At 40.2% G+C, this 27,403-nt stretch overlaps 1 protein-coding gene, 2 long non-coding RNA genes and 1 pseudogene across 5 annotated transcripts; 2 read left to right on the top strand and 2 right to left on the bottom strand.

Annotated features, from left to right (window-relative positions):
- Positions 1-2,217: 2,217 nt before the first annotated feature.
- Positions 2,218-5,758, bottom strand: LOC108886010 (uncharacterized). 3 transcript variants are annotated; one of them, XR_001961335.2, is made up of 3 exons: positions 5,400-5,758; positions 3,084-3,198; positions 2,218-2,902 (listed from the first exon to the last, which is right to left on the bottom strand). It is a non-coding gene; the product is annotated as an uncharacterized LOC108886010 (long non-coding RNA). The 3 variants fall into 3 exon arrangements; XR_001961336.2 differs by having other exon boundaries at positions 2,218-2,763; positions 5,400-5,755; XR_001961337.2 differs by having other exon boundaries at positions 2,218-2,659; positions 5,400-5,753.
- Positions 5,759-7,590: 1,832 nt separating this feature from the next.
- LOC108886011 (putative nuclease HARBI1) lies at positions 7,591-9,101 on the top strand (annotated as a pseudogene).
- A 2,165-nt stretch (positions 9,102-11,266) lies between these two features.
- LOC127139294 (uncharacterized) lies at positions 11,267-13,779 on the top strand. The gene is made up of 2 exons (XR_007809464.1): positions 11,267-12,984; positions 13,072-13,779. It is a non-coding gene; the product is annotated as an uncharacterized LOC127139294 (long non-coding RNA).
- A 2,654-nt stretch (positions 13,780-16,433) lies between these two features.
- On the bottom strand, positions 16,434-21,857 carry LOC108886008 (E3 ubiquitin-protein ligase RBBP6; the record flags this gene model as incomplete). The annotated part of the gene is given in 7 exon segments (XM_018680605.1): positions 16,434-17,709; positions 18,454-18,572; positions 18,658-18,754; positions 18,858-18,922; positions 19,548-20,193; positions 21,021-21,606; positions 21,712-21,857. Coding segments are annotated over 7 exon segments (2,187 nt in total), but the record flags the coding sequence as incomplete, so codon positions are not given.
- Positions 21,858-27,403: the final 5,546 nt, after the last annotated feature.

The raw sequence follows: 27,403 nt of genomic DNA, 5'->3' as shown, positions 1-27,403 counted from the left end.
ATTTTGGTAGCCTTTTATTCAGTACTTTATGGGACACAGCACTATCACCAGTGGCAGGAGTGGTGATTTGTACGTGGTTAAGAAACTTAGGGAACTTGTGATTAGTACGATGGGGAATGGAGACAGTTCAATGCAGTAGAGCAATCAGTCTGAGCATCTAAAGGCCCTAATGTCAAACCTGACGTGAACACCTGTCTATATTCCTAGATAAAATAGCAGCGCGCCCGCTCCAGTAGGATGCAGGTCATCTGCCTTCAGCAGGTCAGGGCGGCCCAAGTCCGGCTTCCGTTGTCCAGCTATCCCAAGCCTTTGCTGTGCAGCGGCCTGGAGCCCATGCTGTCCGATGCCCCCAAGCCCCGTCTCCAGTGTTCCAGTTCTGAGCTCCAGCTTCAGCCCAAGTGTTCCAGCTATCAGCCCCAGGGTTCCAGTGACCAGCTCCAGCTTCTGCTGTCCAGCTACCCCAAGTCTTTGCTGCACAGTGGCCTGGAGCCCATGCTGTCCGGTGCCCCCAAGCCCAAGCAGTCCAAGCCCCGTCTCTGGTGTTCCAGCTACCAGCCCCAGGGTTCCAGTGACCAGCTCCAGCTTCCACTGTGCAGCTACCCCAAGCCTTTGCTGCGCAGCAGCCTGGTGCCCATGCTGTCTGGTGCTTCCAAGACCTGGCAGTCTCCAGTCTGCAGCCAGGCTGACACCAGTCCCATCAGCGGTCTGCCTGACTCCTGCCTCAGGTCTCCGGTCGGCAGACACTTGTCCCGTCTGTGGTCTGTCCTACCCCAGCTCCTTGTTGTCTCCATGGCGGTCCGGCTAACACCAGCCTTGTCAGCAGTTGGTGGCCCAGCTCTCAGTGTTTTCCTGTCGGCAGCCTCTGGTTTTGAGTTATGAGCTCTGCTTTGAAGCCGTCGCCCTCCTGTCTGGCCTTCTGGCGGGACTTTGCTTTGCCACTGTTTCATCCCAGCATCTGCCTGGTTCTCCAGCCCCTGGGCTGGCCGCCCGAGGTCTCTGGTTCCCGTAGCTCTCCAATCCCCAGGCTGTCCGCCCCGAGGTCTCCGGTTCCCCATTGGACACCAGCTTCCCCAGCTCCTTTGTGTTCCCCCTGTGTTCCTTTTGGATTTGTTTGGACCTCTTGTGTTTTTGGAGTTTTTCTTGCGCCTGATCACCAGTGAGTTTTTGTTGTGCTTTTGGTTTGATTTTTTGGGTGGATGTCTTGTTTTGACAGGTACAGTAACTTGAAAAGCTCAAAGATGACTGATCACATCCTTGTCATCAAAATCAGTTCAAAATCAAATCACTGTATCCATACTTTGCAGGACTGCAAGTGTGCGTTTCCATGGGAATGCAGCCATAGAGGCTTCTGTCATGTTGTTGAGGTGTTTGTTATACTGGAACGTGAAGATGAAGATGTGGTTTCATCTAAACTGGGTTGAAAAAATGACTGATTATGATAGATGACATGTTCCTGCCAGGGGAGCTAACACTAGCATTTTTTGTTGTTTTGTGTTTGCTATAATAAATAAATCCTTCGTCCACAGTTTTATACCCAGGAAATCTGTTCATAGTTTAGCTGATAATGTGTAGGATGAATTCTGAGAAGGTCTTCATGCAGTATTGGTATTTATCTGATATAACTCAGTGATTGAGAAATTGTGAATTGAAATTGAATTGGGAGAGCAGAGTCTTCAGTAACTGATTATGTAGAGTATGGGAATGAAACAGAGGCTTTGTGGGTATCAAGGTTTAGGGTTAAAGGACAAAGAAACAAGAAGCCAGATACAGACACGAGCAGTTTAAACAATTTATTTAACCAAAACAAACCAAAAACTCACTTGTTAGGAGGCAAATTAACAGAAATCCAAAAAGCAGATACATATATAAACACTATATACATAAGAGAAATATAGCACATATTGTAAAACAGAAGCAGAGGAAAAACAGAAGATGGAATGGAAGCAAACAGTGGGGATGCATAGGGAGGACACAGAAATGTATGGCATAGGAAACAACATGCAATACTCCGACAGCTGAAAAGGGGGGGAGACCAGACTATGTAGACACAGGATTATTACAAATGCAACACAGCAGGGATTGACAAAAGAAGGGAAAACATAACAAGAGGTGGAAATAAAAGCACTAGAGCCCTTAAAAGAAACACAAGGGAAGGTGAATTTCCAAAATAAAACATGAACCTAAAAATACTACAACAACACAAGAGAAATACAGTGATTTCCAAGAGAAAATAAAAAAAAAAAACAAAGTCACTAAGGAGGGGAGTTGTGACAGGGGCTTGGAAAGACTTTCCTACAGTTCAAACACACTGTTTTTGAGATGTAACACTACACTCTCCACAAACTTAGTAGGAGGAGAATGTGTTGTATGGCCTGCATCATGCTTTAACACATTGCCTGACCTGTGAAAGCTCCATCTGAACAAAGTATTGTGGCTTTACCAGCATCCAGTGTCTGTGGGACCTGCCTAACATTGTGCCAACCTTGTGCCACCAAAACAGTTCTGACCTGTTGGGGCATGGACATGGAGGGTGTCCTGTGGTGTCTGGGACACCCGGACATTTGCAGCAGATCCTTTGGGTCCTGTGGGTTGCAAGATGGGCCCTGCATGGATCTGGCTTATTCCGGTGCATCCCATGGATACAGGATCAGATGGGGATCTGGGCAGTTTGGAGATCAGGTAAACACCTTGGGATCTTTGTTGTGTTCCTTGATTTCTGGGCAGATTTTGTGCTGTTGTGTGTCACACTCTGTCTGTCATTCCCTGTCAACAGGCTTTGCTTATCACCAGTATTCTCTTGCAAGATTTCTCTTGACATTAAGAAGCAATTGTGTTGGTCACAAAGCCCAGACTTTTCCTGTGAACAGCTACTCTGTAGAAAGCCATCTGAGCCTGTGGAGCACTTTAAAAAGGTTAAGTAATTTCATATATGCTATAATTTGGATCTAGATGCTTCCATAGACTGTACAAACTAAAATACTCTGTATACAATGATACTGAATGTCGGAAACAAATGAACACTGCACATTCAGGTCTGTGTGCCTTAAGCAATGAGTATGAAACGCTTCCTGGATTGATCTTACCTCTGCCCAGTCTTGCGCCCTGCCTCAGTTGGTTCCTGTTCACTTTGAAAATGAACATATCTGACTCAAATCCAGACGCACATGTTGGCTCCTTAGCAGTCAGTGAAGCTGAAGCCTAAGAGAGTAAAAATGTAATTTTAATTAATCATAATCAATATTTACCTGTTTTGGCTTTATATGTATAATCTGTAGGCAAATAGTAATTGATTTTTTTTGGATTAATCTATGATAACCGGTTTAATCTATGAAACTGGCAGCTCAAAAGTAAGCTTTTTTGCTTTTTTTTGACAACTTGTCCAACCAGCAGCTCAAAAATCTAAAATATTAAATTAAAAAGATATAGAGAAAGGCATAAAAGTAAGAAAACAAAACCTACTATGGGTTTTCAAAAACTATTTGAAAAAGATGGTAGCCCAAGGAGGTATATCAGAAAGCATTTGTGACTTGCTCTGCATCTGGGTTCATAAACCAGCCTCGGTTTGTTGTATAATACTGCATACTAGTACAGTAAATGTATTTGACTGCACCAAGCTCTCCCTGTCTCCGTGCAATGCCTCATTTTTCAGTAAGCACTGAGTGATTAAAAGTAAGAGTATAATGATTTTTGGTAAGGTACGGTAGGGATTCTGAAGATCTCCTGCTCCATCTGAACTTACAACATTGCAACATGCAACATTTAATTGGCGAGGCAGCCAGGAGTGATAAATCACAATCAGAAGATGGAAATCAGGAGACAAGGGAGCTGCCAGCAAGAAGTGCTTGGATGGAACTGAAAGACTGAAAACAGCATGGTAAAATGAAACACCCACGACCAACCTGCACCTCCACCCCTGTTGAAGACTCTAGTTAGTAGAAAGATGCTACGGGTCATCTCTAAGCATCCTAAAGAGGAATCTGCCATATTCCTGCAAGGCTCTTACTGCCCTGTCATGATCATCAACCAGAAACAGGTGACATCATTGAGAGAGTCTGTACATGAAAATTGAAGGTAAACTGGTGTATGCACCCCTGTTGTACTCAACACAGACACCCATTAACTTAATTGGCAGAGACATGCTCCTGTTGATAGGAAAAGTGAAGGGGGAACTGTCTATGGACCTTGCTTTGTGCACTGGTGCGCAGTCATGTTGGAACAGGGAGGGGCCAACCCAAACTGTTCCCACAAAGGTGGGAGCATGAAATTGTCCAAAATGTCTTGATATGCTGAAGTATTAAGAGTTCATTTCACTGGAACTAAGGGGCCAAGCCCAACACCTGAAAAACAACCCCATACCATAATCCCCCCTCCATCAAACTTTACACTTGGCACAATGCAGTCAGACAAGTACCGTTCTCTGGCAACTGCCAAACCCAGACTCGTCCATCGGATTGCCAGACAGAGAAGTGTGATTTGTCACTCCAGAGAACACATCTCCACTGCTCTAGAGTCCAGTGGTGTCATGCTTTACACCACTGCATCCAATGCTTAGCATTGCACTTGGTGATGTAAGGCTTGGATGCAGCTGCTCGGCCATGGAAACCCAGTCCATGAAGCTCTCTATGCACTGCTCTTGAGCTAATCTGAAGGCCACATGAAGTTCAGAGGTCTGTAACTATTGACTCTCTAGAAAGTTGGCGGCCTCTGTGCACTATGTGCCTCAGCATCTGCTGACCACACTCTGTGATTTTATTTACCACTTCGTGGCTGAGTTGCTGTTGTTCCCAATCGCTTCCACTATAATACCACTAACAGTTGACTGTGGAATATTTAGTAGCGAGGAAATTTCATAACTGGACTTATTGCACAGGTGGCATCCTATCACGGTACCACACTGGAATTTACTGAGCTCCTGAGAGCGACCCATTCTTTCACAAATGTTTGTAGAAGCAATTTGCATGCCTAGGTGCTTGATTATACACCTATGGACATGGAAGTGATTGGAACACCTGAATTCAATGATTTAGATGGGTGACTGAATACCTTTGGCAATATAGCGTATGTTTATATGTGTTTCACATTAACACTAAGAGGCTCTATGTTTATGGATCAATAGGAACTAGGTTAGGGTATGTAATGCATTATGGGATGGCTGTAACACAGTAACATGTTGTGGCAGAGCTGAAAAGTTTCATAATAAAGAGTTGCAAATAAATGAAATAAAAAGGTGTTTGCTGCATAAATTAGATGCTGAAATGATCCATAAAATTGTCAGAAGAAATAAATGTATCTAAAATCACACAGATAGCGTCCTATCAGGTATAAGTAAGGTAATTAGTCAGTAAAAGTAAATGTTTACTACCAGTTATGTCAAGTCACAATGACAGCAGGAAACTTACCTGGAAAATCACGATTGAAATGGTAATAACCACAAACCGAGCGGTCCCCATCTGTCTGTAAATCCCTTTTCAATAAACCTCACAATGAAAGTACAAAAAACTGTGAACTGAATTATAAATATATTCCTTTGTCTTGTTCCTGAGGATAGTTTCACTGACTGAATGAGTTCAGTTGGACAAGTTGTTAAAAGTACTTTCAGCGCATGACGTCAGCTTACAGGTAGGTGGGTTCCAGGTTCCTGATTTGGTCATACAGGCTGAACACACCTGAAGAGACAGATACCAGTAGTTTCTGTTACTTCCTGTTCATGAATCATTGGCAGATGAACAGCAGATAGCAGTCAATATGCTGACAGCAATGTTATTAACAAGCAATAAACTGCAGTCTACAACTTTCTGTCTCATTTCTCCTATCTGACAAGAACTAACCAACTCCCAACCTCTCTCTCTCTCTCTCTCTTTCTCTTTCTCTCTCTCTCTCTCACTCACTCACTCACACATACACTGTAAATCCAATTTAACAGTTCAACCATGGTTCATCAACAATTGCTACCAAAAAAACAATCATCCTAATTGACAACTGATGGAAACCATTCTTAATGTGTAAAGTTATGAAACCAACCAACCAACCACCATGAGCAAGCACTAGGCGACTCCACCCAGTGGCTCTCTCATAACCAGTGGAAGTTTCAGGTTCTCCATTTTCATAGGAACAGATGAGAACTGTATCTATTTCAAAACAGTGAGACAGGACAGCTTTCAGAATGTTGTGCAATGCAGATTTTAGATCTGGTGTCCTGCTGTAATTACACAGAACAAAGTTTAGCCCCACTGCTATGTACCAAGGCTCATTAAAGTCTATACGGTGATAAACATTAATAATAAATCTCTAAGAAAAGAGCACTTCCTTCATCCATCCATCATTTTCTTCCCCTGATTGCCTGGACATCAGCTCACTCAAAAACCAGTAAGGTTAATAGCCTGTGATCAAAACTCATTGTGTATCCAAATGATCCTTATCAACATTTCAAAGTTCAGGGTTGCCCTTAGATTGCAGACAAAGTGTAAATAACATCCAAAAAACACGAGCCAAAAAAAAAAAAAAAAAAAAAAAAAAAAACCACCTTAAACCAACCAACCCAACCAACTTGAAATTGCATTATGTCTGACAAACTTGGAGTGATGTTTTAGTGTGGCTATACAAATGATAGTTCAACACTCAGCCTTAGTTGAGGTTAACACATTAGCATGGTAAAATGGCAAAATGAATGAAATTGAATTGAATTAACAATGTTGCCTTTCCCCTGATGAAAGAGAAAGAAAAACTGTTATGCAAGTTTTTTTGGAAGTTGCTCATGATTTTTGGGGTGTTATTTACATTTTGTCTGCAACCCTGGACTTTGAAATGTTTGTGAGTTGATAAGAACCATCTGGATACACAAGTTTTGATCTCTGTTCTCTGATATGTTAAATTCTAACAGAAAAACCATTTAATTTCAAATTGAGTTGAAATTGAAATTGATTGTTCTGATACTTGTTTATTCAAAAATAATGTCTTTATTTCAATATTTCTTTGAAATATTGGGGTTGGTCAAATTTAATTGTGGGAATATATTATGCCACAAAAATGCATGACACGTTTTAGAAATGAATGAATAAAATCAAAACAGCCAATGATTCAGTCTTATACCTTATACCTTATACAGTCTGTACATGTGTAACCGATAGAAACCCCTAGTGTGTTTCCTGGCCTGTCCTAGTAGGGAATACTCTACCAAACACCACACAGGTTATGACTTTGCAACAAAATACAGTTTATTAAGAACAGTGAGTTTAAAAAAAAATGCTTAAAACAGTCCAGGCCTAGTGTCTTTTTAAAACCAGTCCACCAGCACATCTAGGTATTGGGATGTGGAGTCCAGGGAAGGGCCTCTCCTTGTGGGGCTGCATGACCGAGTTGTGTCCAGAACCTGGGGGTAGTGACACACAGCCTAAACACAGAGAGGCCAATTTAAGAATAGCATTGCAGTGGCCTGTATTGCTCTTGTGTGCCCATTTTGTGAACAGTCCCTTAAAACAACCAAAATATTATCCTCAGTATGCACTGGGTCAATAAATGAATGATTCAGAAAAACACTCTAAATTTAGAAATCAAATTAATCACGAGGCCACAACAAAACTAAACTAAGGGAACAAAATATGGCTTATTGGTGTAACTTCAGGAGTAACTTAGTGACATCAGGTGTACCTTTGAAAGGTTATTCTGGGTAAACTGGGTAAACTGCTCCGAGCAGTTTATGTTCGTGGTTAACTCGGTGTTACCCTGTATAAGCACAACCCCTCCGCACACAATCTTGTCAAGAAAAATGCTGGCACCTTTGGAGGACCTGGTCGATATCGGAGCAAGAATAGTGAGAGACTCACTCCGCAGGGCAAGGGTGTTTAGAGACTCAGAATCCAATGCCGTACCCCGATGATGTTCTCTAAGAAAGGGGAATTCAGTATCTTTGCCACCTTCTGGGGCCAGACGTCTCTATAGGCCACTCGCCAGAGTAATGCCCTCACAGTCGAGCAAACCATGTGTCTTGGTTTACATTACTTTTGCTACCAGACATTTTATGTATTCAATCAGTGATGCTGAACATCTGAGCAAGAATACCATATGCCATGCAATTTGGAGGGTGGTACTTGCTCTCTCTAAACTCCTGGATGCATTTGTTGTGTTCCTGGCACATTTAAGTGTAATGAATATCAAGGAGGTTTATTATGTGATTGCAGGTAAATTACAGTAAAAAAAATATTTGTTCTTGCCCACTTTTAAAATGCATATTGGCAAGCATACATACAGAGCTATTTTTTTTCCAAAGGATTTCCAGAGGTGATTGGTTGCAATTGACTGCACCCATATCCCCATTAAGGCACTACTGGGAGAACATATCGCAGATTATGTAAACCAGAAATCATTTCACAGCATCAATGTTCAGGTATTCATATATTTGATCTGACATGATTATTTTATTTTGTCCTTAAAAATAATTGTTTAATTTATTCATATTTGTATTTATAAAGACACATTAGACATGTTAAATTTTTTTAGTAGGCCTGTGTTAAAATGAAATCCTTTGTCAGATGACATGCAATCACCATTTAATGGTAACCATCCTGGAGGCTTGGTGGCCTGCGTTAGTACATGACTCACCGATTTTTCGGGAATCCTCTCTTGGCCAAAGATTTGACCAAGGTGTGTCGACCACCAGCCTATATCATCAGCCTATATTACACTCATCATGCTGTATTGTGACATATTGTGTTTCTTTCTATTATTCAAAAGGCATTGATGGCCTGCTGGTGGGAGACAGAAAGTACCCATGTCTGCCTTACTTGATGACCCCCTATACTGACCCTCAAACTACAGAGCAATGAAAATACAACATAGCTCACAGTAGTACAGGGGTCAGGATAGAAATGACATTTGGGGTCATCAAGGCACAATTTGCATGCCTGCAGGGCTTGCGGGTGCCACCAGAAAGAGCATGTGAAGTGGTGGCAGCATGTGTGGTGCTCCACAACATTGCAACAGTCCACAGAGAAAGAGCACCATGCCAGCTGCCAATGCCGCCAGACATAGTGGACCCAGTTACACTTGACCATCCAACTGGAAGAACCATTAGAGCGGCCATATCTAATCAAGTTTTCAAATAAGAGACAAAAGAAACTATTTTTTGACATGTATTTATTTATTTGCCTTCTCTCTTTCCTACAATCAAAAAGGAAAAAAGTTAGAGATAGTAGAGACACACTGATTAAAGGAAGGAATACCTATAGCAGTACCTTTTTTCATGTTCCAGTTTTTCAATTTCCAATTTTAATTTTTTAATTTTCAACCTTTTTTCCCTCACAGTCCAATTGAAGCATGCACTTATATAGTGCTTGCAGTGTCAGGTGTCAACCTGGATGTGTCTGTCATATGCGTGTATATGTCAACATATCAGCATGATTGAAGTTATTTCCTCACTTATCTACACCTGAGAGTCAGGGGAGGGGGTGGCAGGGCATGCTGGTGGCTGCAGCAGAGAAACAGTGTGTAAAATGGTAAGTAAAAACATAATGCAATGATTTGCAAATCTCATAAACTCACATTTTATTCACATTAGAACATAAACAACATATCAGATGTTGAAACTGAGACCTTTTGCCATTTCATGGAAAGTATTAACTCATTTTGAATTTGATGGCAGCAAAACATCTCAAAAAGTTGAGACAGGGTGGTATTTACCATTGTGTAGCATCCCTTATTCTTTTAACAGCTGTCTGTAAACATCTGGGAAATAAGGAGACCAGTTGCTGGAATTATAGGAGAGGAATCTTGTCCCATCTTGTCCCTCTTGTCTGGTGCAGGATTCTAGCTGCTCAATTTTCAGGCAAGTTCAGCACCTGTACTCTTCTCCTGCGAAGCCATGCTGTTGTGATGGATGCAGTATGTGGTTCAGCACTGTCTTGCTGAAATATGCAAGGCCTTCCCTGAAAGACGCCTGGATGGGAGCATATGTTGCTCTAAAACCTCTATTTACTTTTCAGCATTGATGGTCCATTTCCAGATGTGTAAGCTGCCCACATCATAGGCACTAATGTAACCCCATACCATCAGAGATGCAGGCTTTTGAATGAAGCGCTGATAACAAGCTGGATGGCCCCTCTCCTCTTTAGTCCACAGAACATGGCGTCCATGGTTTCCAAAAAGAAGTTCAAATTTTGATTAATCTAACCACAGAGTGGTTTTCCATTTTGCCTCAGACCATTTTAAATGAACTTTGGCCCAGAGAAGACGGCGGCGTTTCTGGATCGTGTTCACATATGGCTTTTTCTTTGCATGATAGAGCCATAAGCTGCATTTGTGGATGTCACGGTGAACTGTATTCGCAGACAGTGATTTCTGGAAGTGTTCCTGAGCCCATGCGGTGATTTCCAGTAGAGAATCATGCCTTTTTTTAATGCAGTGCTGTCTGAGGGTGAAGCTCAAGAGGGACTCTCTGCTTGTATTGCCCAACACGCACACATGCCATACATGCGCTAATGCACACGCACAAACTCCAATTAAGTGAACACAAACTCAATTTACAGACACCTTAACCACTGTCGCAGTACCATTTAACACCAACTGAGGCAGCCAGAGTTAAATCAGAGTAGGTTAAACTCCTGTGTTATGGAAATTTCCCAGTCTGCCTGTAGAGAGTCAAAGAACAAGACTAGCAAGGTAGCATGCACCAAATGTTTAATCTCTATAGAGAGGAAGCAACAACCACACGGCAGTAAGCAGTTCAGAGGCGTGCCCCCCGACCAAACGTTTCACCTCCCTTTTATACTTTGTGGTATGCCTCTGGCCCTGTGATTGAACTGCCAGAGAACATTACTGTACAACTGAGTAAACACTTGGGGTACAATAAAAGGCAGTGACAGGCAGTTCCCTCTCAGGAATTTACAACTGGTGTAATCTCTGGTGCTGATGAAGATACCATTTGCCATCTTCCTCTTCAGGAAGATATTTACGGTGGGGATATAACAGTAAATTCATCAGGTCATCCTTGGTGAGTAAAACAGTACAACTAAAGCTACAGACTAATTAATTAATACTGCATCCATCACAACAGCATGGCTTCACAGGAGAAGAGTACAGGTGCTGAACTTGCCTGAAAATTGAGCAGCTAGAATCCTGCACCAGACAAGAATGGGACAACATTCCTCTTCCTTCTTCCTCTATAATTCCAGCAACTGGTCTCCTCACTTCCCAGATGTTTACAGACAGCTGTTAAAAGAATAAGGGATGCTACACAATGGTAAATACCACCCTGTCCCAACTTTTTGAGATGTTTTGCTGCCATCAAATTAATCAAGTATATAAGATAAATTCATTGTTATACAAAGCAAAATTACAATTAATATACAAAATTCCACCACACCTGTAATAGTATAGGCCACTGGTGTTACTGCCTCCATAAAGAAAACAAATAAACAAAGGCTGTAGCATACGAAATAGGATACCAAACAAAATTCAATGATCAAACCCCAAACTTTATCGATCAAAAAAACCCAAACTGCAAAGTTTAACCAAAAGGAAACAAAAGGGGCTGGAGATCCTAACCAAAAGGAGCAAAAGATGTGCCGTCACTCCCAGCGTCTCCCCTTCACCTATAAAAAGAGGAAAAGAAACTAACCTTAATCAAACAAAAAGACGTATAACTGAGCTACTAGAGGTCTCCAGCCCAAATAACAAACTAACAAATTAAAACAACAAAAACCCAGCTGGGGCAAAACCTGCTTGGGGAAAAACAGGAAAAAAAGAGTTAGGAGGAGAAGACCTCCCCTCTACCTGTGTGTGTTGCCCGGTATATGTCCTTCCTCCCTTCTCCACGTAGCCTTCTCCTATATATCCTCTCCTCCTCTCTGAATAACACTTGCACTCGGGTGCTTCAGAAGAGACAGGAAGCAGGGGCAAAAGAGAAGGTTAGAGGGGGAGAGAAAAAGAGAGAGAACAGGGGCAACCTGATGGTTAGGGTGTGTGCCTGAGCAGTGAAGACTCCCGTTCAACTCCTGGACCTTTGCTGCATGTCACTCCCCTACTCTCTCTCTCCATTTCCAGTCTTTCTTGTTGAAGAAAACTTTCAAGTCCTTAATTCAAAGTTTGATGTATTGGTGATTATTTATTCATATTCCAGCATACAGTGAGTCTGCTGACATAGAGAGGGTCTAAACAGCAAACTGACCCAGAGTGGAGGTCAGGGGGACACACAGGGCAGTGACCAAACAGTATGTAAATGTGAGGTGAACAATGGTACAGGATAGGATCACAGAAGTTATGGGTATTTGAATTCACAGATCTTACAGTGACACAGACAAGACCTTTTGGTGATTCAGCAGGGGCCAGGGAGACTCTAACTGGAAAATCTGGGTTAGCCTTTTTCATTCCTGATTTGAAAATTATAAAATACCAATGCCTGGTGAGTTGGATAGTGATTCTCAGTGGGTTCAGCACCGTGAGAGACCCTTAATTAGGGCCATTTGACTCAATATTAATTCTCAGTGCAGGTATAAGCTGAGCTGTTGCTCTGCACATTTGCAGAATGCTGAATGAATTTTAAAAACAAGTTTGCTACATTGACGTCTTATATGCTTATTTGTTGTATTTCAGACAAATATGACAAACGACGTGGGTCTTTGGACTCCAGGTGAATTCTTGAGCACAGTGCACACTCTGATCAGTCTGTTGTGAAGTCATACAGGCATTTAAGTGAAAGTAACAGAGGCAGCAGAATGGACTTCACTCTTTAAACAACAGGCTGCCTCAGACAGTGGCCTGTTGTGACTTGCAGTGACACACTGACAGGAATGCAGCAAAGCAAAATCACCAAACTGTCCAGTGTTGTATAACTGTCACAACTGAGCTAGGAACCCAAGACACAGAACACAGACTGCAGGACAAACAGGTTGTGCTACTGGAGGTGCTAGTCCCAATGGGAAAGTAGAGTGGCAGGCAGACTGGAGGGAATGGCAGGTGGGCTGGCAGGCAGGAACAGAACAGAGAAAACAGGTAAGTTAGGAACAGACTTGCACTACTTGGTAGAGCTGACGCAAGAGTAAGAAGACCAAACTTCTCTCTTCACAAACCATGTGCTAGGAGTGACGATCCGGCGGGGACTGAAGGCAGGAGCAAGTGCACCCTGAGTGAGCTGATGGGAAACAGATGAGCTTGATTGCAGAGGCACGGCAGGTGTGGAGTGGCAAGCAGGCAGACCCAGCAGGAGAGACAGAGAGCAAGGGGGAGGGGCAGGCAACACAGAGACAGACAAACACACAGACAGACACTTCATGACAGACTTCAGACATTTCATGGCAAACCTGTGTATTGTGATGAATATTGTGATGAGGAAGAATTCTTCTCTCTTCTCTGGAAATTAAGCATTACAGTGTTAGGTAGTCTTGACAGTCACATTGTTGTACTGTACTGTATGTATCCAAGAGAATCTACTGGCCAACCCTGGGTACAACAGCTTAGTAAATGTTCTGTTTGCCAGGATGTCTTCATTCTACTGAATCTTCATATCCAAACTGATGTTATCAGAGAATCCACATACTGTATGACTTTAACTGTGTAACAATATGCCATTGGACTGTTCAAAATTCAATCCGTAATCGTGAAGCCTTTTGTGATTGGGGATGTGCCACCTAATGGCTTATGTAGTACATTTGAATCAGTTCTGATGGGGTTATGGTGTTGGTAAAGAAGCTCTGTTTTGGAGTCTGTATGGTCAGCTGAACCACAGTTGATGATCATAGTTCTGTATGTTACTCAAGTAATTGTGGACAATACAGTTTTTTGATTTTGTGTGTGTGTGTGTGTGTGTGTTTGACAGTGTGGTATTGTTACTTTTACTTGAGTAGTATTTTAAGAACTTCTTCAACCACTGAGTAACTCAGAACACTAGAAGATGTTTAATTATTTCAAATGAAGAACACACAGTCCTAATTACTGTAGGAGTTTTTTTTTTTATTTAGTCATGACCAATGTTTCCCCTAATTTTTCATGTGTCTGGCATACACACAAACTCCCTGAGAATTCCTTGGACCACTGTGAGCAACATCAGACGTGCACACTGTCGCACACTGTTATTTTATGCACTACATAGTTTTGCTGTGCGCGATTGCACAGGCGCACAGCTTAGAGGGAACATTGGTCATGACACACTTTATTTTGGAGACTATTTCTCTTTGTAGCAGCAACTTTTATTTTATCAAACCCCTGCATCATGATTTTAAAACCACTCTGATAATAAATGATACAATCTACCAAATGTGAAGTAAAACACCAGATAAAAAGTTCTGCCACAAAGGGACAATTAAGACTGATCTGAAACAATTCCAACTTTAAAAAAGTGTTATTACAGAGTGATTCTGAATTCACTGTAACTTTCATCAAGCAGAATCTCATTACAGCACAAATTGTGCTGTAAAGAGATGTAAACATTTGTTTCCTTATTCCATAAACCTTTATAGAATTACTATTCATATCCAGTAATAATAGGTTCTGTCCAGCAGCATTTGAGGCCTTATTTCAGTAGCTGGCCTGGATTATAATAGGATATTCAAGGATATCCAAGACCAGTTCAATTTTGTGAATCAAGTATCAGTATATACAGAAAACTTAAGGAAAAATATCATTAACATCAACTTATGATTGTTACCTTGCACTGGACATAAAGACATTTGAAAGAGTCCCCTTTCTTATTTTGACTCAGACACTCAGCAAACATCATCTTATTGTGTTTTCTTCAGTATCTTCTGGATTTTTACACAAGAGGAGGACACTCACCTTGGAAATTAACATTTTTGCTGGTTTACTGGGTTGAGTGCTGTGTTGGTAACAGCCATCTAGCTACAAGTTCAGTAATCTAATTGGAAGAGACATGTCTTTATATATTTAATTTATTATTTTACAGTAGTTCTGTGGGGAAATTGTTCATCATATTAATTAGAACATACAGCATCTTTTATCTTATGAAACTATTTTTGCCCTTTTCAGGTGACACAGCTTTACAGTACATCTGAATATATTGTAACAGAGTAAAAAGATGACTTTATAATACAACCATTCATTCAACAATCTGATTTGTTTAACCTCCATACAAAGACAGATTATATGGATGGCATTTGACATATTACAGCAGGAAAGACCTGATGTCTGAATGCCAGTTTAGACATCAGTTTAACAGACCTTAATCATGGTAAACTTTTTGACTTGTCATGGCTGGAGAAGCACAGGTGAAACACTTTTTGTTAATGATGGCATAGTTCTATTCAGTGCACCAGTAAGCCATTTAGGTATGCATGAGTGTGGTTGTGATCAGGATCTTGACGTATCCTGGCTGTTGCACTTATATTGGTTTCAGAAACGTGGATATGCTACCTGGAGTACTAATATACTAGATGCCAGGTTATTAAATAGCCAGCTTTCTCAAGTTGCATGTAAACATCATAACCTGAATAAGATCCAACTCAGAATGAGACTCTAAACTGGGATACTAGGGTACACCAAGGTGCACAATACCAGAACCCTGGAACTAACCCACCTGAATGGAACAGTTGATAATGTATGTTATCAACCACCAGTACCTTTCCTGCTACGACACACCAAAATGTCTGCTGTAGTTCTCTGTTGTTCATGTTGACTCACTGTTACATTACCAAGGCTTGATAGACACCTGAGCAGAACAAAGCCAGTGTGAATCTTAATAGGAACACCAGTGACTAGTCAAAATGTCTGCTGTAGAGAAGGTCTGTTTTTATACAATCTCTCATATACAAGTGCGAAGTCTGTGACATTATCATAGCTACAGAAGTACTGCCCCAGTAAAACAACCCTCTCATATGTTTATTTATAACTTATTTGGAAAACATTAACCCATTTTGAAAGAAATGTAATGCTGTGAGATGTATCTGGAAAGTAGCAAAATTGCTGATAGTGTATCTGTAAAATCATCTCCAACATGTTTGATCTGTTTTCCACTAAAACATCTAATCTAGCAATACAATACGCACTCACAGTGATTACAGCATTATTCAACTTTTTGGTTATAATTAGGCATTCAAAGTTAGGGTGACGGAGGTTTAGAAGTAGTCAGCGGTGACTTGAGTCGCAAAACACATCATGATTATCAGCAGTGAATAGTCTCTTCCTTAACCAAAGAGCCACAGGTGGGACACCAGATGCACACTCTGATCTCTGGAGGGAAAAGTTTTGAACCTCCTCACTGCAAGCCCAGGTGGTCGGTAAATGTAGCACTTTTTTCTCTCCAAAATATAATACTTGTGACAACGATTATGTTTGTTGCCACAACGAAATCGAGAAAACTATAATATACTGTATATAAATGTAGTTCGGTAGAAGATTCAGCATTACTCTGAACTGCAGGTTGTTTTCTATCATTGCTGTCCAGGCTTCTGCCTTAAGTAAAATGTTATGGCCAATTGACTGCACAGAGATGAAGAACTCATGGGTTAATTTAATTTGAATGTTACATTTCAGATACAAATGTAGACAAGTCAAAACAAAAAATGAAAAAATGCAAATTCACATATTACATTTCTAACATTACAGAGCTGTTGGTCCTTGGAAAATATGCACACAGTAGCAATGGTATCAAGAAAGATGAATATGTTGACAAAAATAACTCACAACTTTTTTTTTTTTTTTTTTACATTTAATTGAAAACATTAAACCAGAGTGGGATGACACATTTCAAACATCAGCATCTTCTTTTTCATGCATAGATCTGTAGGTAACCACTTAGCAAAAGGAGCATGTTGACATTTTGGAAAATGCACTCAGATAAATATATATGAGTTTCTTCTGTGTGTGAGATGATCTTGATTAGCAAAAACACTGCAAGCTGTTCTATCAGGAGTGGAGAACCTCCAACAAACATCCCCTGCTAACTATAGGTAAGAGCCATCTCTGTGCTACACACACAAAGACTAAATTGATATTTATCTTCTCTTTAAAAATGGTTTACAGCAAACAAGTGCAATTTCTAACATGTCAGACCATTCCTTTAGTCACAATGGTGACTCACTCCTGATGGCCTACCTCTGTCTTCTGATCACACCAACAAAAAAGAACTGACCGGGAAGAGAAAATTATGAAACTGATAAAAGTGTACTGATGAAACTTGGACCTTTAAGTTGGACAACAAGAAGCAGCTGACACCATCTGAGAAGTATAATACAAGAATTAGGACTTGTCCCTCTTCTCTTTCTTCTTCTTTTTCTCCTTCTTCTTCTTTTTCTTTTTAGGTGATTTTACTTTAGGTGATTTTCCTTTGTCATCAACACTATCATCACTGCTTTCATCTTTTTGTCTGCTGTCCTTGTTTGCATCTTCCAATTTGACTTTGTTACAGCTCCTGATGGTCTGCTCCTTGTTCACTTCCTCCTTGACCCTGACATTTGAGGGAGGTGTCAGGCCACGGGACACCGTTATGAGCATCCTCTCCTTACTCATCTCTTCTTTCAACAACATGTTTTCCTTCCTCTCCCTGTAATTTCTGCAGTCATCATTGAGTTTGTTTCTGTGATCTCTCTCATCCCTCCAGTCTTGTTGATAATCTCTGTGATTTCTGTGGTCTGCTGAATCTCTATGGTAGCTGTAGTCCCTGTGATCTCTCCTGTCGGAAGGGAGTGGGTGTCTGTTACTGCCACTGCTAAAATAGTCTGAGTGTCCCTTGCTGTCTCCAGCATGCTCGCTTATCTGCCCTTTCTGCTAAAAAAACAAAAAAACAGACATTTCTTAGCAAACATTATTCAAACAGTGAGAAAATAGCACATTTCATTTTCAGCAGCAGATTAATCCATATTTGGAACTCTGGTGAGTATTTGGAGCAACAAGTATGTGTAGGTTAACTCTAGGGTGTGTGTTCATGGTAATAAAGGAACATGTCATCCAACAGTGTGGCTCATTTATGTGTTTTAAATAGTTATTGAACAACAGCGGAGCTCTATGGCAAAGAGGAATAAGACACAGATAGATGAAAACTTAAAGGAAAAATCTAAACAAATGAGAGAATAAATATAGCAAATAAGCACAAGGGGTCACTGAATGGTTTGATGAGCATGATGTGAATCAGATGCTGTGGCTTTCACAGTCACTAGATCTCAACCCAGCTGAACACCTGTGGGAGATTTTGGACTGATGTGTTGAATGAGGGAATATCTTTTAGAAGAATGGTGTTCATCCCTGCAGTAGAGTTCAGAGACTTGGAGGATCAATGCCAAGGAGCACTGAAGCTGTTCGGGAGGCTCATTCTGGTGGCCCAACAATTCACTAAGACACTTCATGTTGGTTCCACTTTAATTCATCATCTATGTGCATATCAGGCTTTGGATTCACACACGGTACTTGCTAACAGGATACATTCACTTTTGGTTTAGGTCTTTTCATGGGATTTATTGACACAAGTATAAAATATTACCAGCCCTATGCAAAAGGACTTACTGAGGTACTTACACTGTGAGAGTTACTGTGTTGATGGATGGCTGCATGGTTTTCAGCACAATTCAAATCTCCAATGAACTCCTCACATTTCTGGCAGAAAAACCCAATCACTGGTGTCAGAAAACTCAACCCTGCAAATGGACAAGAGAAGCAGTGAAACATATTGAGACTTTTAGTGTGTGGAAGGCAATAAAGACCAAGAAAAAACTGCTTTACCATCCTGTTTTAACAATCCCTCCAGTTCCTTCATCAATGATTCCATTTTACTTATTCTGGCTTGTTTCTCTCTCTTCCTCTCCACATTGCCACTTGCCTGGGAAACACAATTTCAAAACTAAGGGGTTTAGCTATTCTTTGTATTTACCTTTCATACTCAGATGTTGTGTAGTCAATGACATATCTTGAAGATCTCCTACCTTGTGTTTATCAGAGGTCTGAAATGTACCACTGCCATCACTTTTTGCCCGCTTCTCCTTTGTTGCTAAAAAAGTAAAGAATTACATAATCCTGTGTAAATCAAAAGCATTAAACAATAGACAGACACGATAAATCATCAGGGCAGATGGTATCTGTTTCCAAATGAGTGAGTACACTTCCACATTCACAAAATCTTATCCTTGACAAATGGGGATAAACTGATCAAAAATCAACTTAACACAACCTATAATTCTAAAATAAAACAATTGGGCAACTAAATGCACAAAAAATTCATGCAAACAATTGCTTTTATAGATGTTTTGACATTAACCATGCCTACACATTAGATTTAACAGATGAGGAGAGTTTTGAGATCCTTGTTTACACCAAGTGACTGGTCATCTCAAAGTATAAAGCTGGCTATTGTGTATGTGTGTTTTTTTTTCTTTTAATTTGGGGTTTCTGCAGGGTCCACCAAGTGAAATTTAAGACTTTTTGTACTCAGTTGTTTCCAGCAGCTCATTACAATAATGTCATAAAATACATGTGTCTATGATTTGTAGCTGCAAGCCACAATAATGTAACCAATTAACAAGCTGATCACAATGTGTATTTATGGTAAATAAATATAAAAAATAAAATACTTATGTTCCACAAGTCGAATCTTTCATTTAAAAGAGGATTGTCACCTTTGATCAGAGACTGTAGGGATTCCAGAGCTTGCTGTATGTTAGGGTTATTCATTGCTGGCATTGCCAAGCTTGTTGCTGTTAGGTTAGAATCAAGAAGTGCAGGAGGCTGCTTCTCCTCCTTCTGCCCATGCTTTTTCACCATGATCTTGCTGATGTCTGCTGTGCCCTGACTTTTTAATATATTCTTGATCTTCTCACACTCAGTGCTGTCCAGCTTGGCAGACGCTAGTCTTGAGGAGGTTATCTGAAGGTGTTGCTTCAGATCAAGCAGATTCCCAGAGCCACTGAGAATGGACTCATGCTGTTGACTGCAAAGAGCAGAAACATCCATTCCTTGTAGTTTACCTTGTTCTGACATCTGGGAAAATGGTGCAAAAAGGGTTGCAGATGATTTATTGGGTTGTTTTCCTCCGGTGTCTTCATTCCCATACAAGAATGACTCTTCATCTTCAAGCTCATCAGCTTTCTGAACTGTGGTGTCTTCTTGACTTTGTCCTTGGAGCCAAGAGAAGTCACTGCCTACTCTGTCATGGGGAAGGAGCATACTATCAGTTTCCAGTGATGCTGAATTTTCCTGACTGTCATGTTGCGGAGGTTTGTACTCATCTGGCACACACTGCCTTTTTTTGCTTTCATCAGAGGCCTGTACAGAAGAGAACACAACAATGACATACACTTAATACATGCTAGCTCCTTCACTTTGTTATCTTACCAGGCTACTAGACTTTAGGGAATAATGAGGAACAGCCCAAGGAGGTACAGTCTATGCATGTACTTCTTTACCTGCCTGTTCACCCATGTATTTAAGTCTTTGCAGGTTAAGTCAAGTCTAATCTGAGATGATGACGTATACTATTTTAGTCCAGAACAATTATGTGATTGACTATTTTAATTAATTATATTAATCAGTGAATGTAGAAATTTGTACTATGTAACAAGTAAAGACATGCACAGAGGCAAGGCTCTACTAATACTCAGCTTCTCAGTTACACTCAAAAACAAACTACCAATGCTGGCCTTCAGTGCACATTCTACGTTCTGTTTCACTTCCTGACTGGTCACATCACGTAGTTAACATCCCTTTCAGTCTGTGGCCTGTCACTGTCATACCACCCAGTGAGAGCTGCAGCCACAAGTTCATTTTCTTATAACACAAGATTATCTTATTAAAAACACTAGATGCACTGATATTTATGGTTTACACCTTCTAGTAGTTATGTTTGAAATGTAGCTGTATAGGTTTTATTCTTGTGAATTTATGGCAGACAACAACCTGTAAGACAAACTACTGCTATATGTGGTTGATGCATAACTTTTACCTTAGAATGAAACTCTCAATTTGGGTATGTATTATGAAAACGGCCTTGGTATATCGAAACAGACTTTCTTCAAGAATCACACTTTCTGTGCAGACGTCTGCTGATAACCCACTAAAACAAGACATTTTGTAGGATGAATGATGAGCTCTACCTGAATAGTGAGGATGGCATCTTTCAGGGTGGGCAACCGCTCTTCCAGTTCTTTGCTGTTCATGACCAGCTTCAGTCCTTCTAACAAACTTTTCCCTGTCAGATTATTACTGCTGCTAACACTGCTGCTGCAGCTGTGGCTAGGGCTCCTCTTTCTCTTTTTGTCTTTGGCATGGCTCTTTTCACTGCTACTGCTTCGTGACTTGGACCTCCTAACCCGGCTCTTGCTCCGTACATGACTTTTCTTCTTGCTTTTGCTCCTGCTTCGACTCCGACTGCGAGCCCTGCTGTTGCCTCTTGCCCTGCTTTTGCTTCTAGGTCGAGTCTTGCCACGGGCACGACTTTTGCTTCTTCCTCTGCTTCTGCTGCATGCATGGCTCTTCGCTCGAGATCTCCCACGGCTTCTGCCACGACTTCGGCTCCTGGTGACATGCTTCTTGAACTCGGGGTCTGATTTTACTGCATCTTTCAGGGCATTGGCTGACTTAAATGCATCAGCAAGGTTGTATGCCATGTCCCCTTTCAGATAGTCTGGGAGAGGTTTGTTGGCTGCAATGCATCTCAAGAATTCCTCACCAGCTTGTTCACTGAAAATAAACATCCATGGGTTTCAAACACCAGAAAAAAAGTAAAAGTACATTAAAGCTAATGTTCCATCTTAGACAGAAAAAACACTTTATGAACACATGTACCTGTTGTCTGGAAGATGATGTTCCACAGGGTTGGGATTCCACTGTGGGACCTGAAGGTGTGGTGGTTCTGTGTGAGGGACAATCTGCTGGCTGCCTCCCAAAGCAATCACTGTACTACGGTCTATGGAGAAGCTGCTACAGTGGGGCTGAGAGTATTCAGAATTCATGTTATGGTGTTGTATAAGAGAGAACTGCAGTAGCATACTTTTGGAATTATTATGTTTTTTTAAGGAATCATTAAGTTTGTGAATACTACATTAAAAAGGCATTCATCAAAGCTAACACTTAAATATTTGATCTAGAAATTATAGAAAATATGTAAATCAAGGGGATAGCTTTACACATTCAAATGTTTTCTTTGAGTAATAATTGTACACAGAATACTGGACATTTACAAAGTGATCAAAATAGCAACTGTTTAAATAGTCTGTGGTTACCTCAGAAGCAAAGTAAAGTAGGTTATACAATTTCCCAAGGAGTGATTTTGCCTTTTGGTGTAAATTATATCCACAAAAGACTGAAAATGCTCATTAATATTTGAGATAATGTGTAGAGTAAAAAATAAACAGGATGCTTGGGTCAATTCGGTTACACTGACCTACATGACTTAATGGCCCAGATGAACCTACAGGAGTTTCTGACAGCTTGTAATGGCTTTTCTGCCACAGAGGAAATTCATTCCTGAAAAGTAAAAAGCAGTTCAAAGTGTCTCACAGTCTGTTTACGGCAGGAACAGATTGAAGGTGGGATCATCTATCAAGCAACTGGAATTATCGTCACTTTTCTAATCACAGAGGAGGAGCTCAAACAATAGTTGAAAGGAAATTATTCAAACTGCTTCAAAGTTTGACAGCAGAGAGTGTCAAAGAAAGTATGTGGCTGATAAATAAGCTACACAAATGTGGGATGTATGTTTTGTTTTAATGAACATACAGTTGTATGCAAAAATATGGCCACCTATGGGTAAATTACCTATTTTGTTGAGTTTTTGCAGTAAAAAGAAGTAAATACAGCCATGAAGCAAACAGACATAAAAACTGAGACTTCTGTTCCACACTTTTTTATTTAATGAACTTAAAAAATAAACAGAGCATCTGACTACTGTGAGGTCTCATAATGTAACTAGCTCATAAGGCAGACAAAATCTGACTCTTCAAACCTTGTTGTAACACTCAAAAACCATGGACTACTCTATGATATGAAAATACTAATAACTAATGCCTAGCAGGTAAGGCTGTAAAAACATATCATGGCACTTCCAGCTTGAAATGTCTGAAATGTAATTTAAAATGGAAGTTAAAGGGAACTGTGGAAGTCAAGATGAGATTTGGAAAACCACCAAAACCTTAAGACAAAACTGCAGGTCTGCAGGGCAGAGAGGCAAAGCCAAACCCATATTACGTCTACAAGGGAGCTGCAGGAAGGTATAGCTGACCACTGGTTCACAGATCCACTGTGTACCACCGTTTAGATGCACAAATCAGCGGGAAATCTCACCTGCAACCTCAGCACAACAGTTAATATTTTAAGTCTGTAAAGTAAAATCTGGATAAGACAGTCATTCTGGAAACAACTCTTCTGGACAGTAGAAGTTCAAAATGAACTTTTTAGCCACAATCTCCAACAGTGCATATGAAGAAAACAGTAGCAGCATTTGACGAAAAGACCATCTCACCAACTATTAAGCATGGCAGTGCAAATATTCTGCTTTTGGGTTGTGTGGCAGCTAGTGAAAGAGGTTGGCTTCTAAAAAATGATCTAAAACAAACCTAAAAATCATCTCAAACTTATTAGTTCTGAAACAGCCTTTCACTATCCCTTCACTTGACCATCACTGAATATCTATGAGTAGGTCTTAAGCATGCTGCGCAAGATAGCCTTACATGATGTCAGAGCTTGAAGTGATGATTAGGAGGCCCTGCCAATATCTCAGAGAAATTACTAGCCTGGAAGTGTCTTAGAAAATTACAGTGGTGGAAAAAAGTTTTCGGACACCCTTAAAATTGTACACAATCTCAAATATCATGAAATATTTGGGGAAAAATCTATTTTGTGTTTCAAAATGTGTGGCTGCATTAGACAGACAGAAACGAATACAAATTATATTTTTTTGTTTATTGTTTACAAGAAAAACTAACAAAACTAAATTTTTGACAGTTTCAATACGTCAGTTCTCAACATTGTCGGTATCAAAGTCAACAAACAACAGAGAATGTGTTCAAAACTGAACACACTGGCAAGGGGCATTATCTTGTTGAAAAATCCAGTTTTGACCTTGACGGAACAGTGCACATGCAGAAGGGAGCATGTGGGTTTTCGAGAATGGCACAATACTTGGCAGAGTTCAATGTGCCATCAGAGACAGTGAGATGACAAACACCAGCAGCACTCATGCATCCCCAAACCATGATACTGCCTCCACCATGCCTGACAGTAGGTACTGTACATGCTGGAGATAATGCTTCGCCTGGCCTTCTGCGTACCCTCACATTATCAGGAGATGGATAAAGCTGGAAACTGGACTCATCTGACCACAGAATCTTCTTCCAATTCCTGGCTGTCCAGTTCTTGTGTGCTTGGGCCCAACGATGCCGGGCTAATCTCTGTCTCTCATTGATCAGGGGCTTCTTGACAGCCTTGTAGGACCTTAAGCCATGACCTAAAAGTCCACACTGGACATCAGTTTGGTTTGACCACTGCTGCTGAAGCTCATGTGATGTCATTCGGCAGTTTTCCCTGCACATGCGGATCAGGATGCGGCCATTTCTTGCTGAAGAAACCCTTGGACGCCCAGATCTTTGTTTGTCTTCCAACCTGTTGGTTCATCTGTATTTCTGCAGAGTGTATCCAACTGCTGAAGGACTGCATCTGCACTTCCTGGCTATCTGGCAGCAGATGTACCCTTCCTGGCTGAAAATCTGTATCTTCAGGCGTGTTTCCTGCATTAGGTTCCTTGTTTTAGTCATTTTTGTCTCTGAAGAACTTTCAAATGAACTGGCTTTATGTAGACACGAAGCACAGCAACAAAATTGTAATAAAAAGTTCTTATGTATTTTTATGGAACCAATCAATTTTAAGTTTTTAATGGCTTTTTTAGGATTTGTTTAGTATTTTGGCTGTCCACTGTACTAAAAGAAATTGCACTTGAAGACCTAAGAGTGATTCTTCATGCAATATTTCACAAATGCATGGGGTGTCCAAAAAACTTTTTTATGATATGTTTCAAAAACAGTTATTAGAAAAGGAGGAGGTGTCTTGTAAACAGAAGCATCATATACCAAATCATTCATAAAAACAACCCTTTGTTCTGTGTTGTTAATGGAATATAACCTCCACACTCTGTGTGTTGTCTATAATTTCTGGAGACTTTGATCCAATGAAACTCTTATTCTTGTTATTTGATAGCTCTTCTGACACACAATGTTTATGGACAAACTTAATTTAATCAAGTACATGTATTTAAGCATTTTACTGGTGCTCTGTATATCTGGATTATATGTGATGCAGGTCACAGGTTTTTACAAGTTAGCACCACTTGAATTCGTGATAGGTGCATTGCACATGATCAGACCACTTTGTGTTTAAATTATGTACACAAGTGATTGTGCCTCCATTCCTCAATTCACTTGGTGATACATCACTGTGATTAAGGGCAAGGAGGAGAGTAAGCAGAAGGTCAGCATTGGAAAAAAGTTTTTCTAGATGTGTATTGGTGAAAAGAAGCCCACTGTGTTTTTTGATAAATTTCTAAATGATGTCTTCACTCTCACCAATCACTACCAGTATTGGATACTTGGGAAAACACAAGCAACCCATGCTCATAAACCACAATTGTTTCCACGTGGTATTTTTATAAACTCTGTAACCTGTGTAGGATGTTGCCAATGCTAAGACAGAGGACCACAGTACATACAAAATAGACCAGCTTAAAGAAGGACAGTAAACAGGTTTGCTTTAAAATATCTGATGCATTTTGTACACTATTCCCTGTATGAGATATAACAAATCAAAAGAACAGGAAGATATTACAACCGGTAATACATAAACAGTGGTCTAAATAAAATAAATAATACAATGTATACAATGTATGTGAGAAGGAAATTATGTGATGAGCGCTTCATCTCTAGTTATTGTCAGAAAAATCATGTTCTATTCAGAACAGAATGGACTCATAGCACACAATAAGCAAAGTTAGTTCAAGGCATTGTAACACATCAAGAGCAAGTTTTACAATGGATAACATTAGAATCTACACATCTAAATTTTTGCATTGAATTCAACGTTCCTGAGCTCTGACACAGAAATATGCAATGCAATACAATGCAAACAGTGGCAAATTGTCTTGACAGTGCTGACCTTAGAGAAAACGGAGAGCTGGAGAGTCCAAAATAGAAGAAGGTATTGTAGCTTATCAAAACAAAGTTAGCAAGTTCACTAGCTCAAAGAATTTTATCTGTGCCTAAAATATCTCTTTGCGTTAAATGGCATAATGTGCAGTACAGGTAACAAAATGCCAGAGGGACAAAACAAGCCAAGAAAAAGAAGTTTGGCAAGCTGTTTTTGGCCAACAAGTGCTTGCATGTTTTCAACTAGCTAGAAAAGATGGTGTAAATAAGTTTCACTCTGTACTTTCTGGTGTAACATGGCCTTTAGTCATGCTGCTTGCTTGATTGTAATATGTTCTATTGGCTATGTTTGAATTTATTCAAACACATGCTAATTCAAATTTATTCAAATTTTGCTTTCTGACAAGGTGACAGCCCTAACCTATAAACAGATATATTACTGTGCATACTGTACCATTTGCAAAGTTTGGAAATTCTAAATTTATACTACAATGTGCAGTTATTGAAGCTCTGCAGCTCATATGTTTCAGCACCTTGTCTTCCAAAACTGCAAAAAAATCCCTGAAATAAAAAAGATGAAAGATGTTGAAATATGCAAATTATGCAAATTTAAGATATTATTACTTAACCTAATTATTGTCCTTTTGACTTAATACTTTTACACCACTACACTTAAATTTACAATCATTTAACAGCTTTTGTCCAGAGTGATGCACAAATCCAAATTACAGTAAATCAGTAGTGTAGTTCTGCATCCACAAGTTCATTTCTCTTTTTCCAGCTAAAGGAGGATACTGCAAACACATTTCTGTGTAGTTCAGTGTCTCTGCTCATCCTTGATTCCATCTATTTTTCACTGCAAAATATGGGAATAATCATGGAGGACATTGCCTGTTAAACAATTCTTACCAGATATTTCATTTATTAAAATATGTATCACAGTATCTACAAAATAACACCCAAAAAAGAAGCAACAACTTAACTTTACAAATATATGGTAGAAATGTAATAACTGCTTGTGTTAGCAAGTATTTTTGGCTGCATAATAGTTGAAACCTAGTCTCTTTTTTCCTTAAAATAATCAAATATTGCTTCTGTTGACTTACCATTGAGTGAGTGGCTGTGCTGACAAATTTGACCATGCTGTCTGTTGTCAACTGAAATGACCTCTGCAGTATGGCCATCAGGAAAATGGGAAAATGTCAAATACATGGTTGCCAGGATGCACTGATGAAGTCGCATGCATAACGGTTATGTGATCTGACAGGACCAAAACTCAATTTTAGCCGCAAACAGCACTTTCTAATAGAGATGTCCTGAGGCACTGCCTCCACTGCTTTAGCTAT

This window comes from Lates calcarifer, unplaced genomic scaffold, assembly GCF_001640805.2.
Source record: "Lates calcarifer isolate ASB-BC8 unplaced genomic scaffold, TLL_Latcal_v3 _unitig_1061_quiver_1953, whole genome shotgun sequence".
NCBI lineage: Eukaryota > Metazoa > Chordata > Actinopteri > Centropomidae > Lates > Lates calcarifer.
Note: the sequence above shows the minus strand (reverse complement) of the source record. Positions and strands in the feature narration are given on the sequence as shown.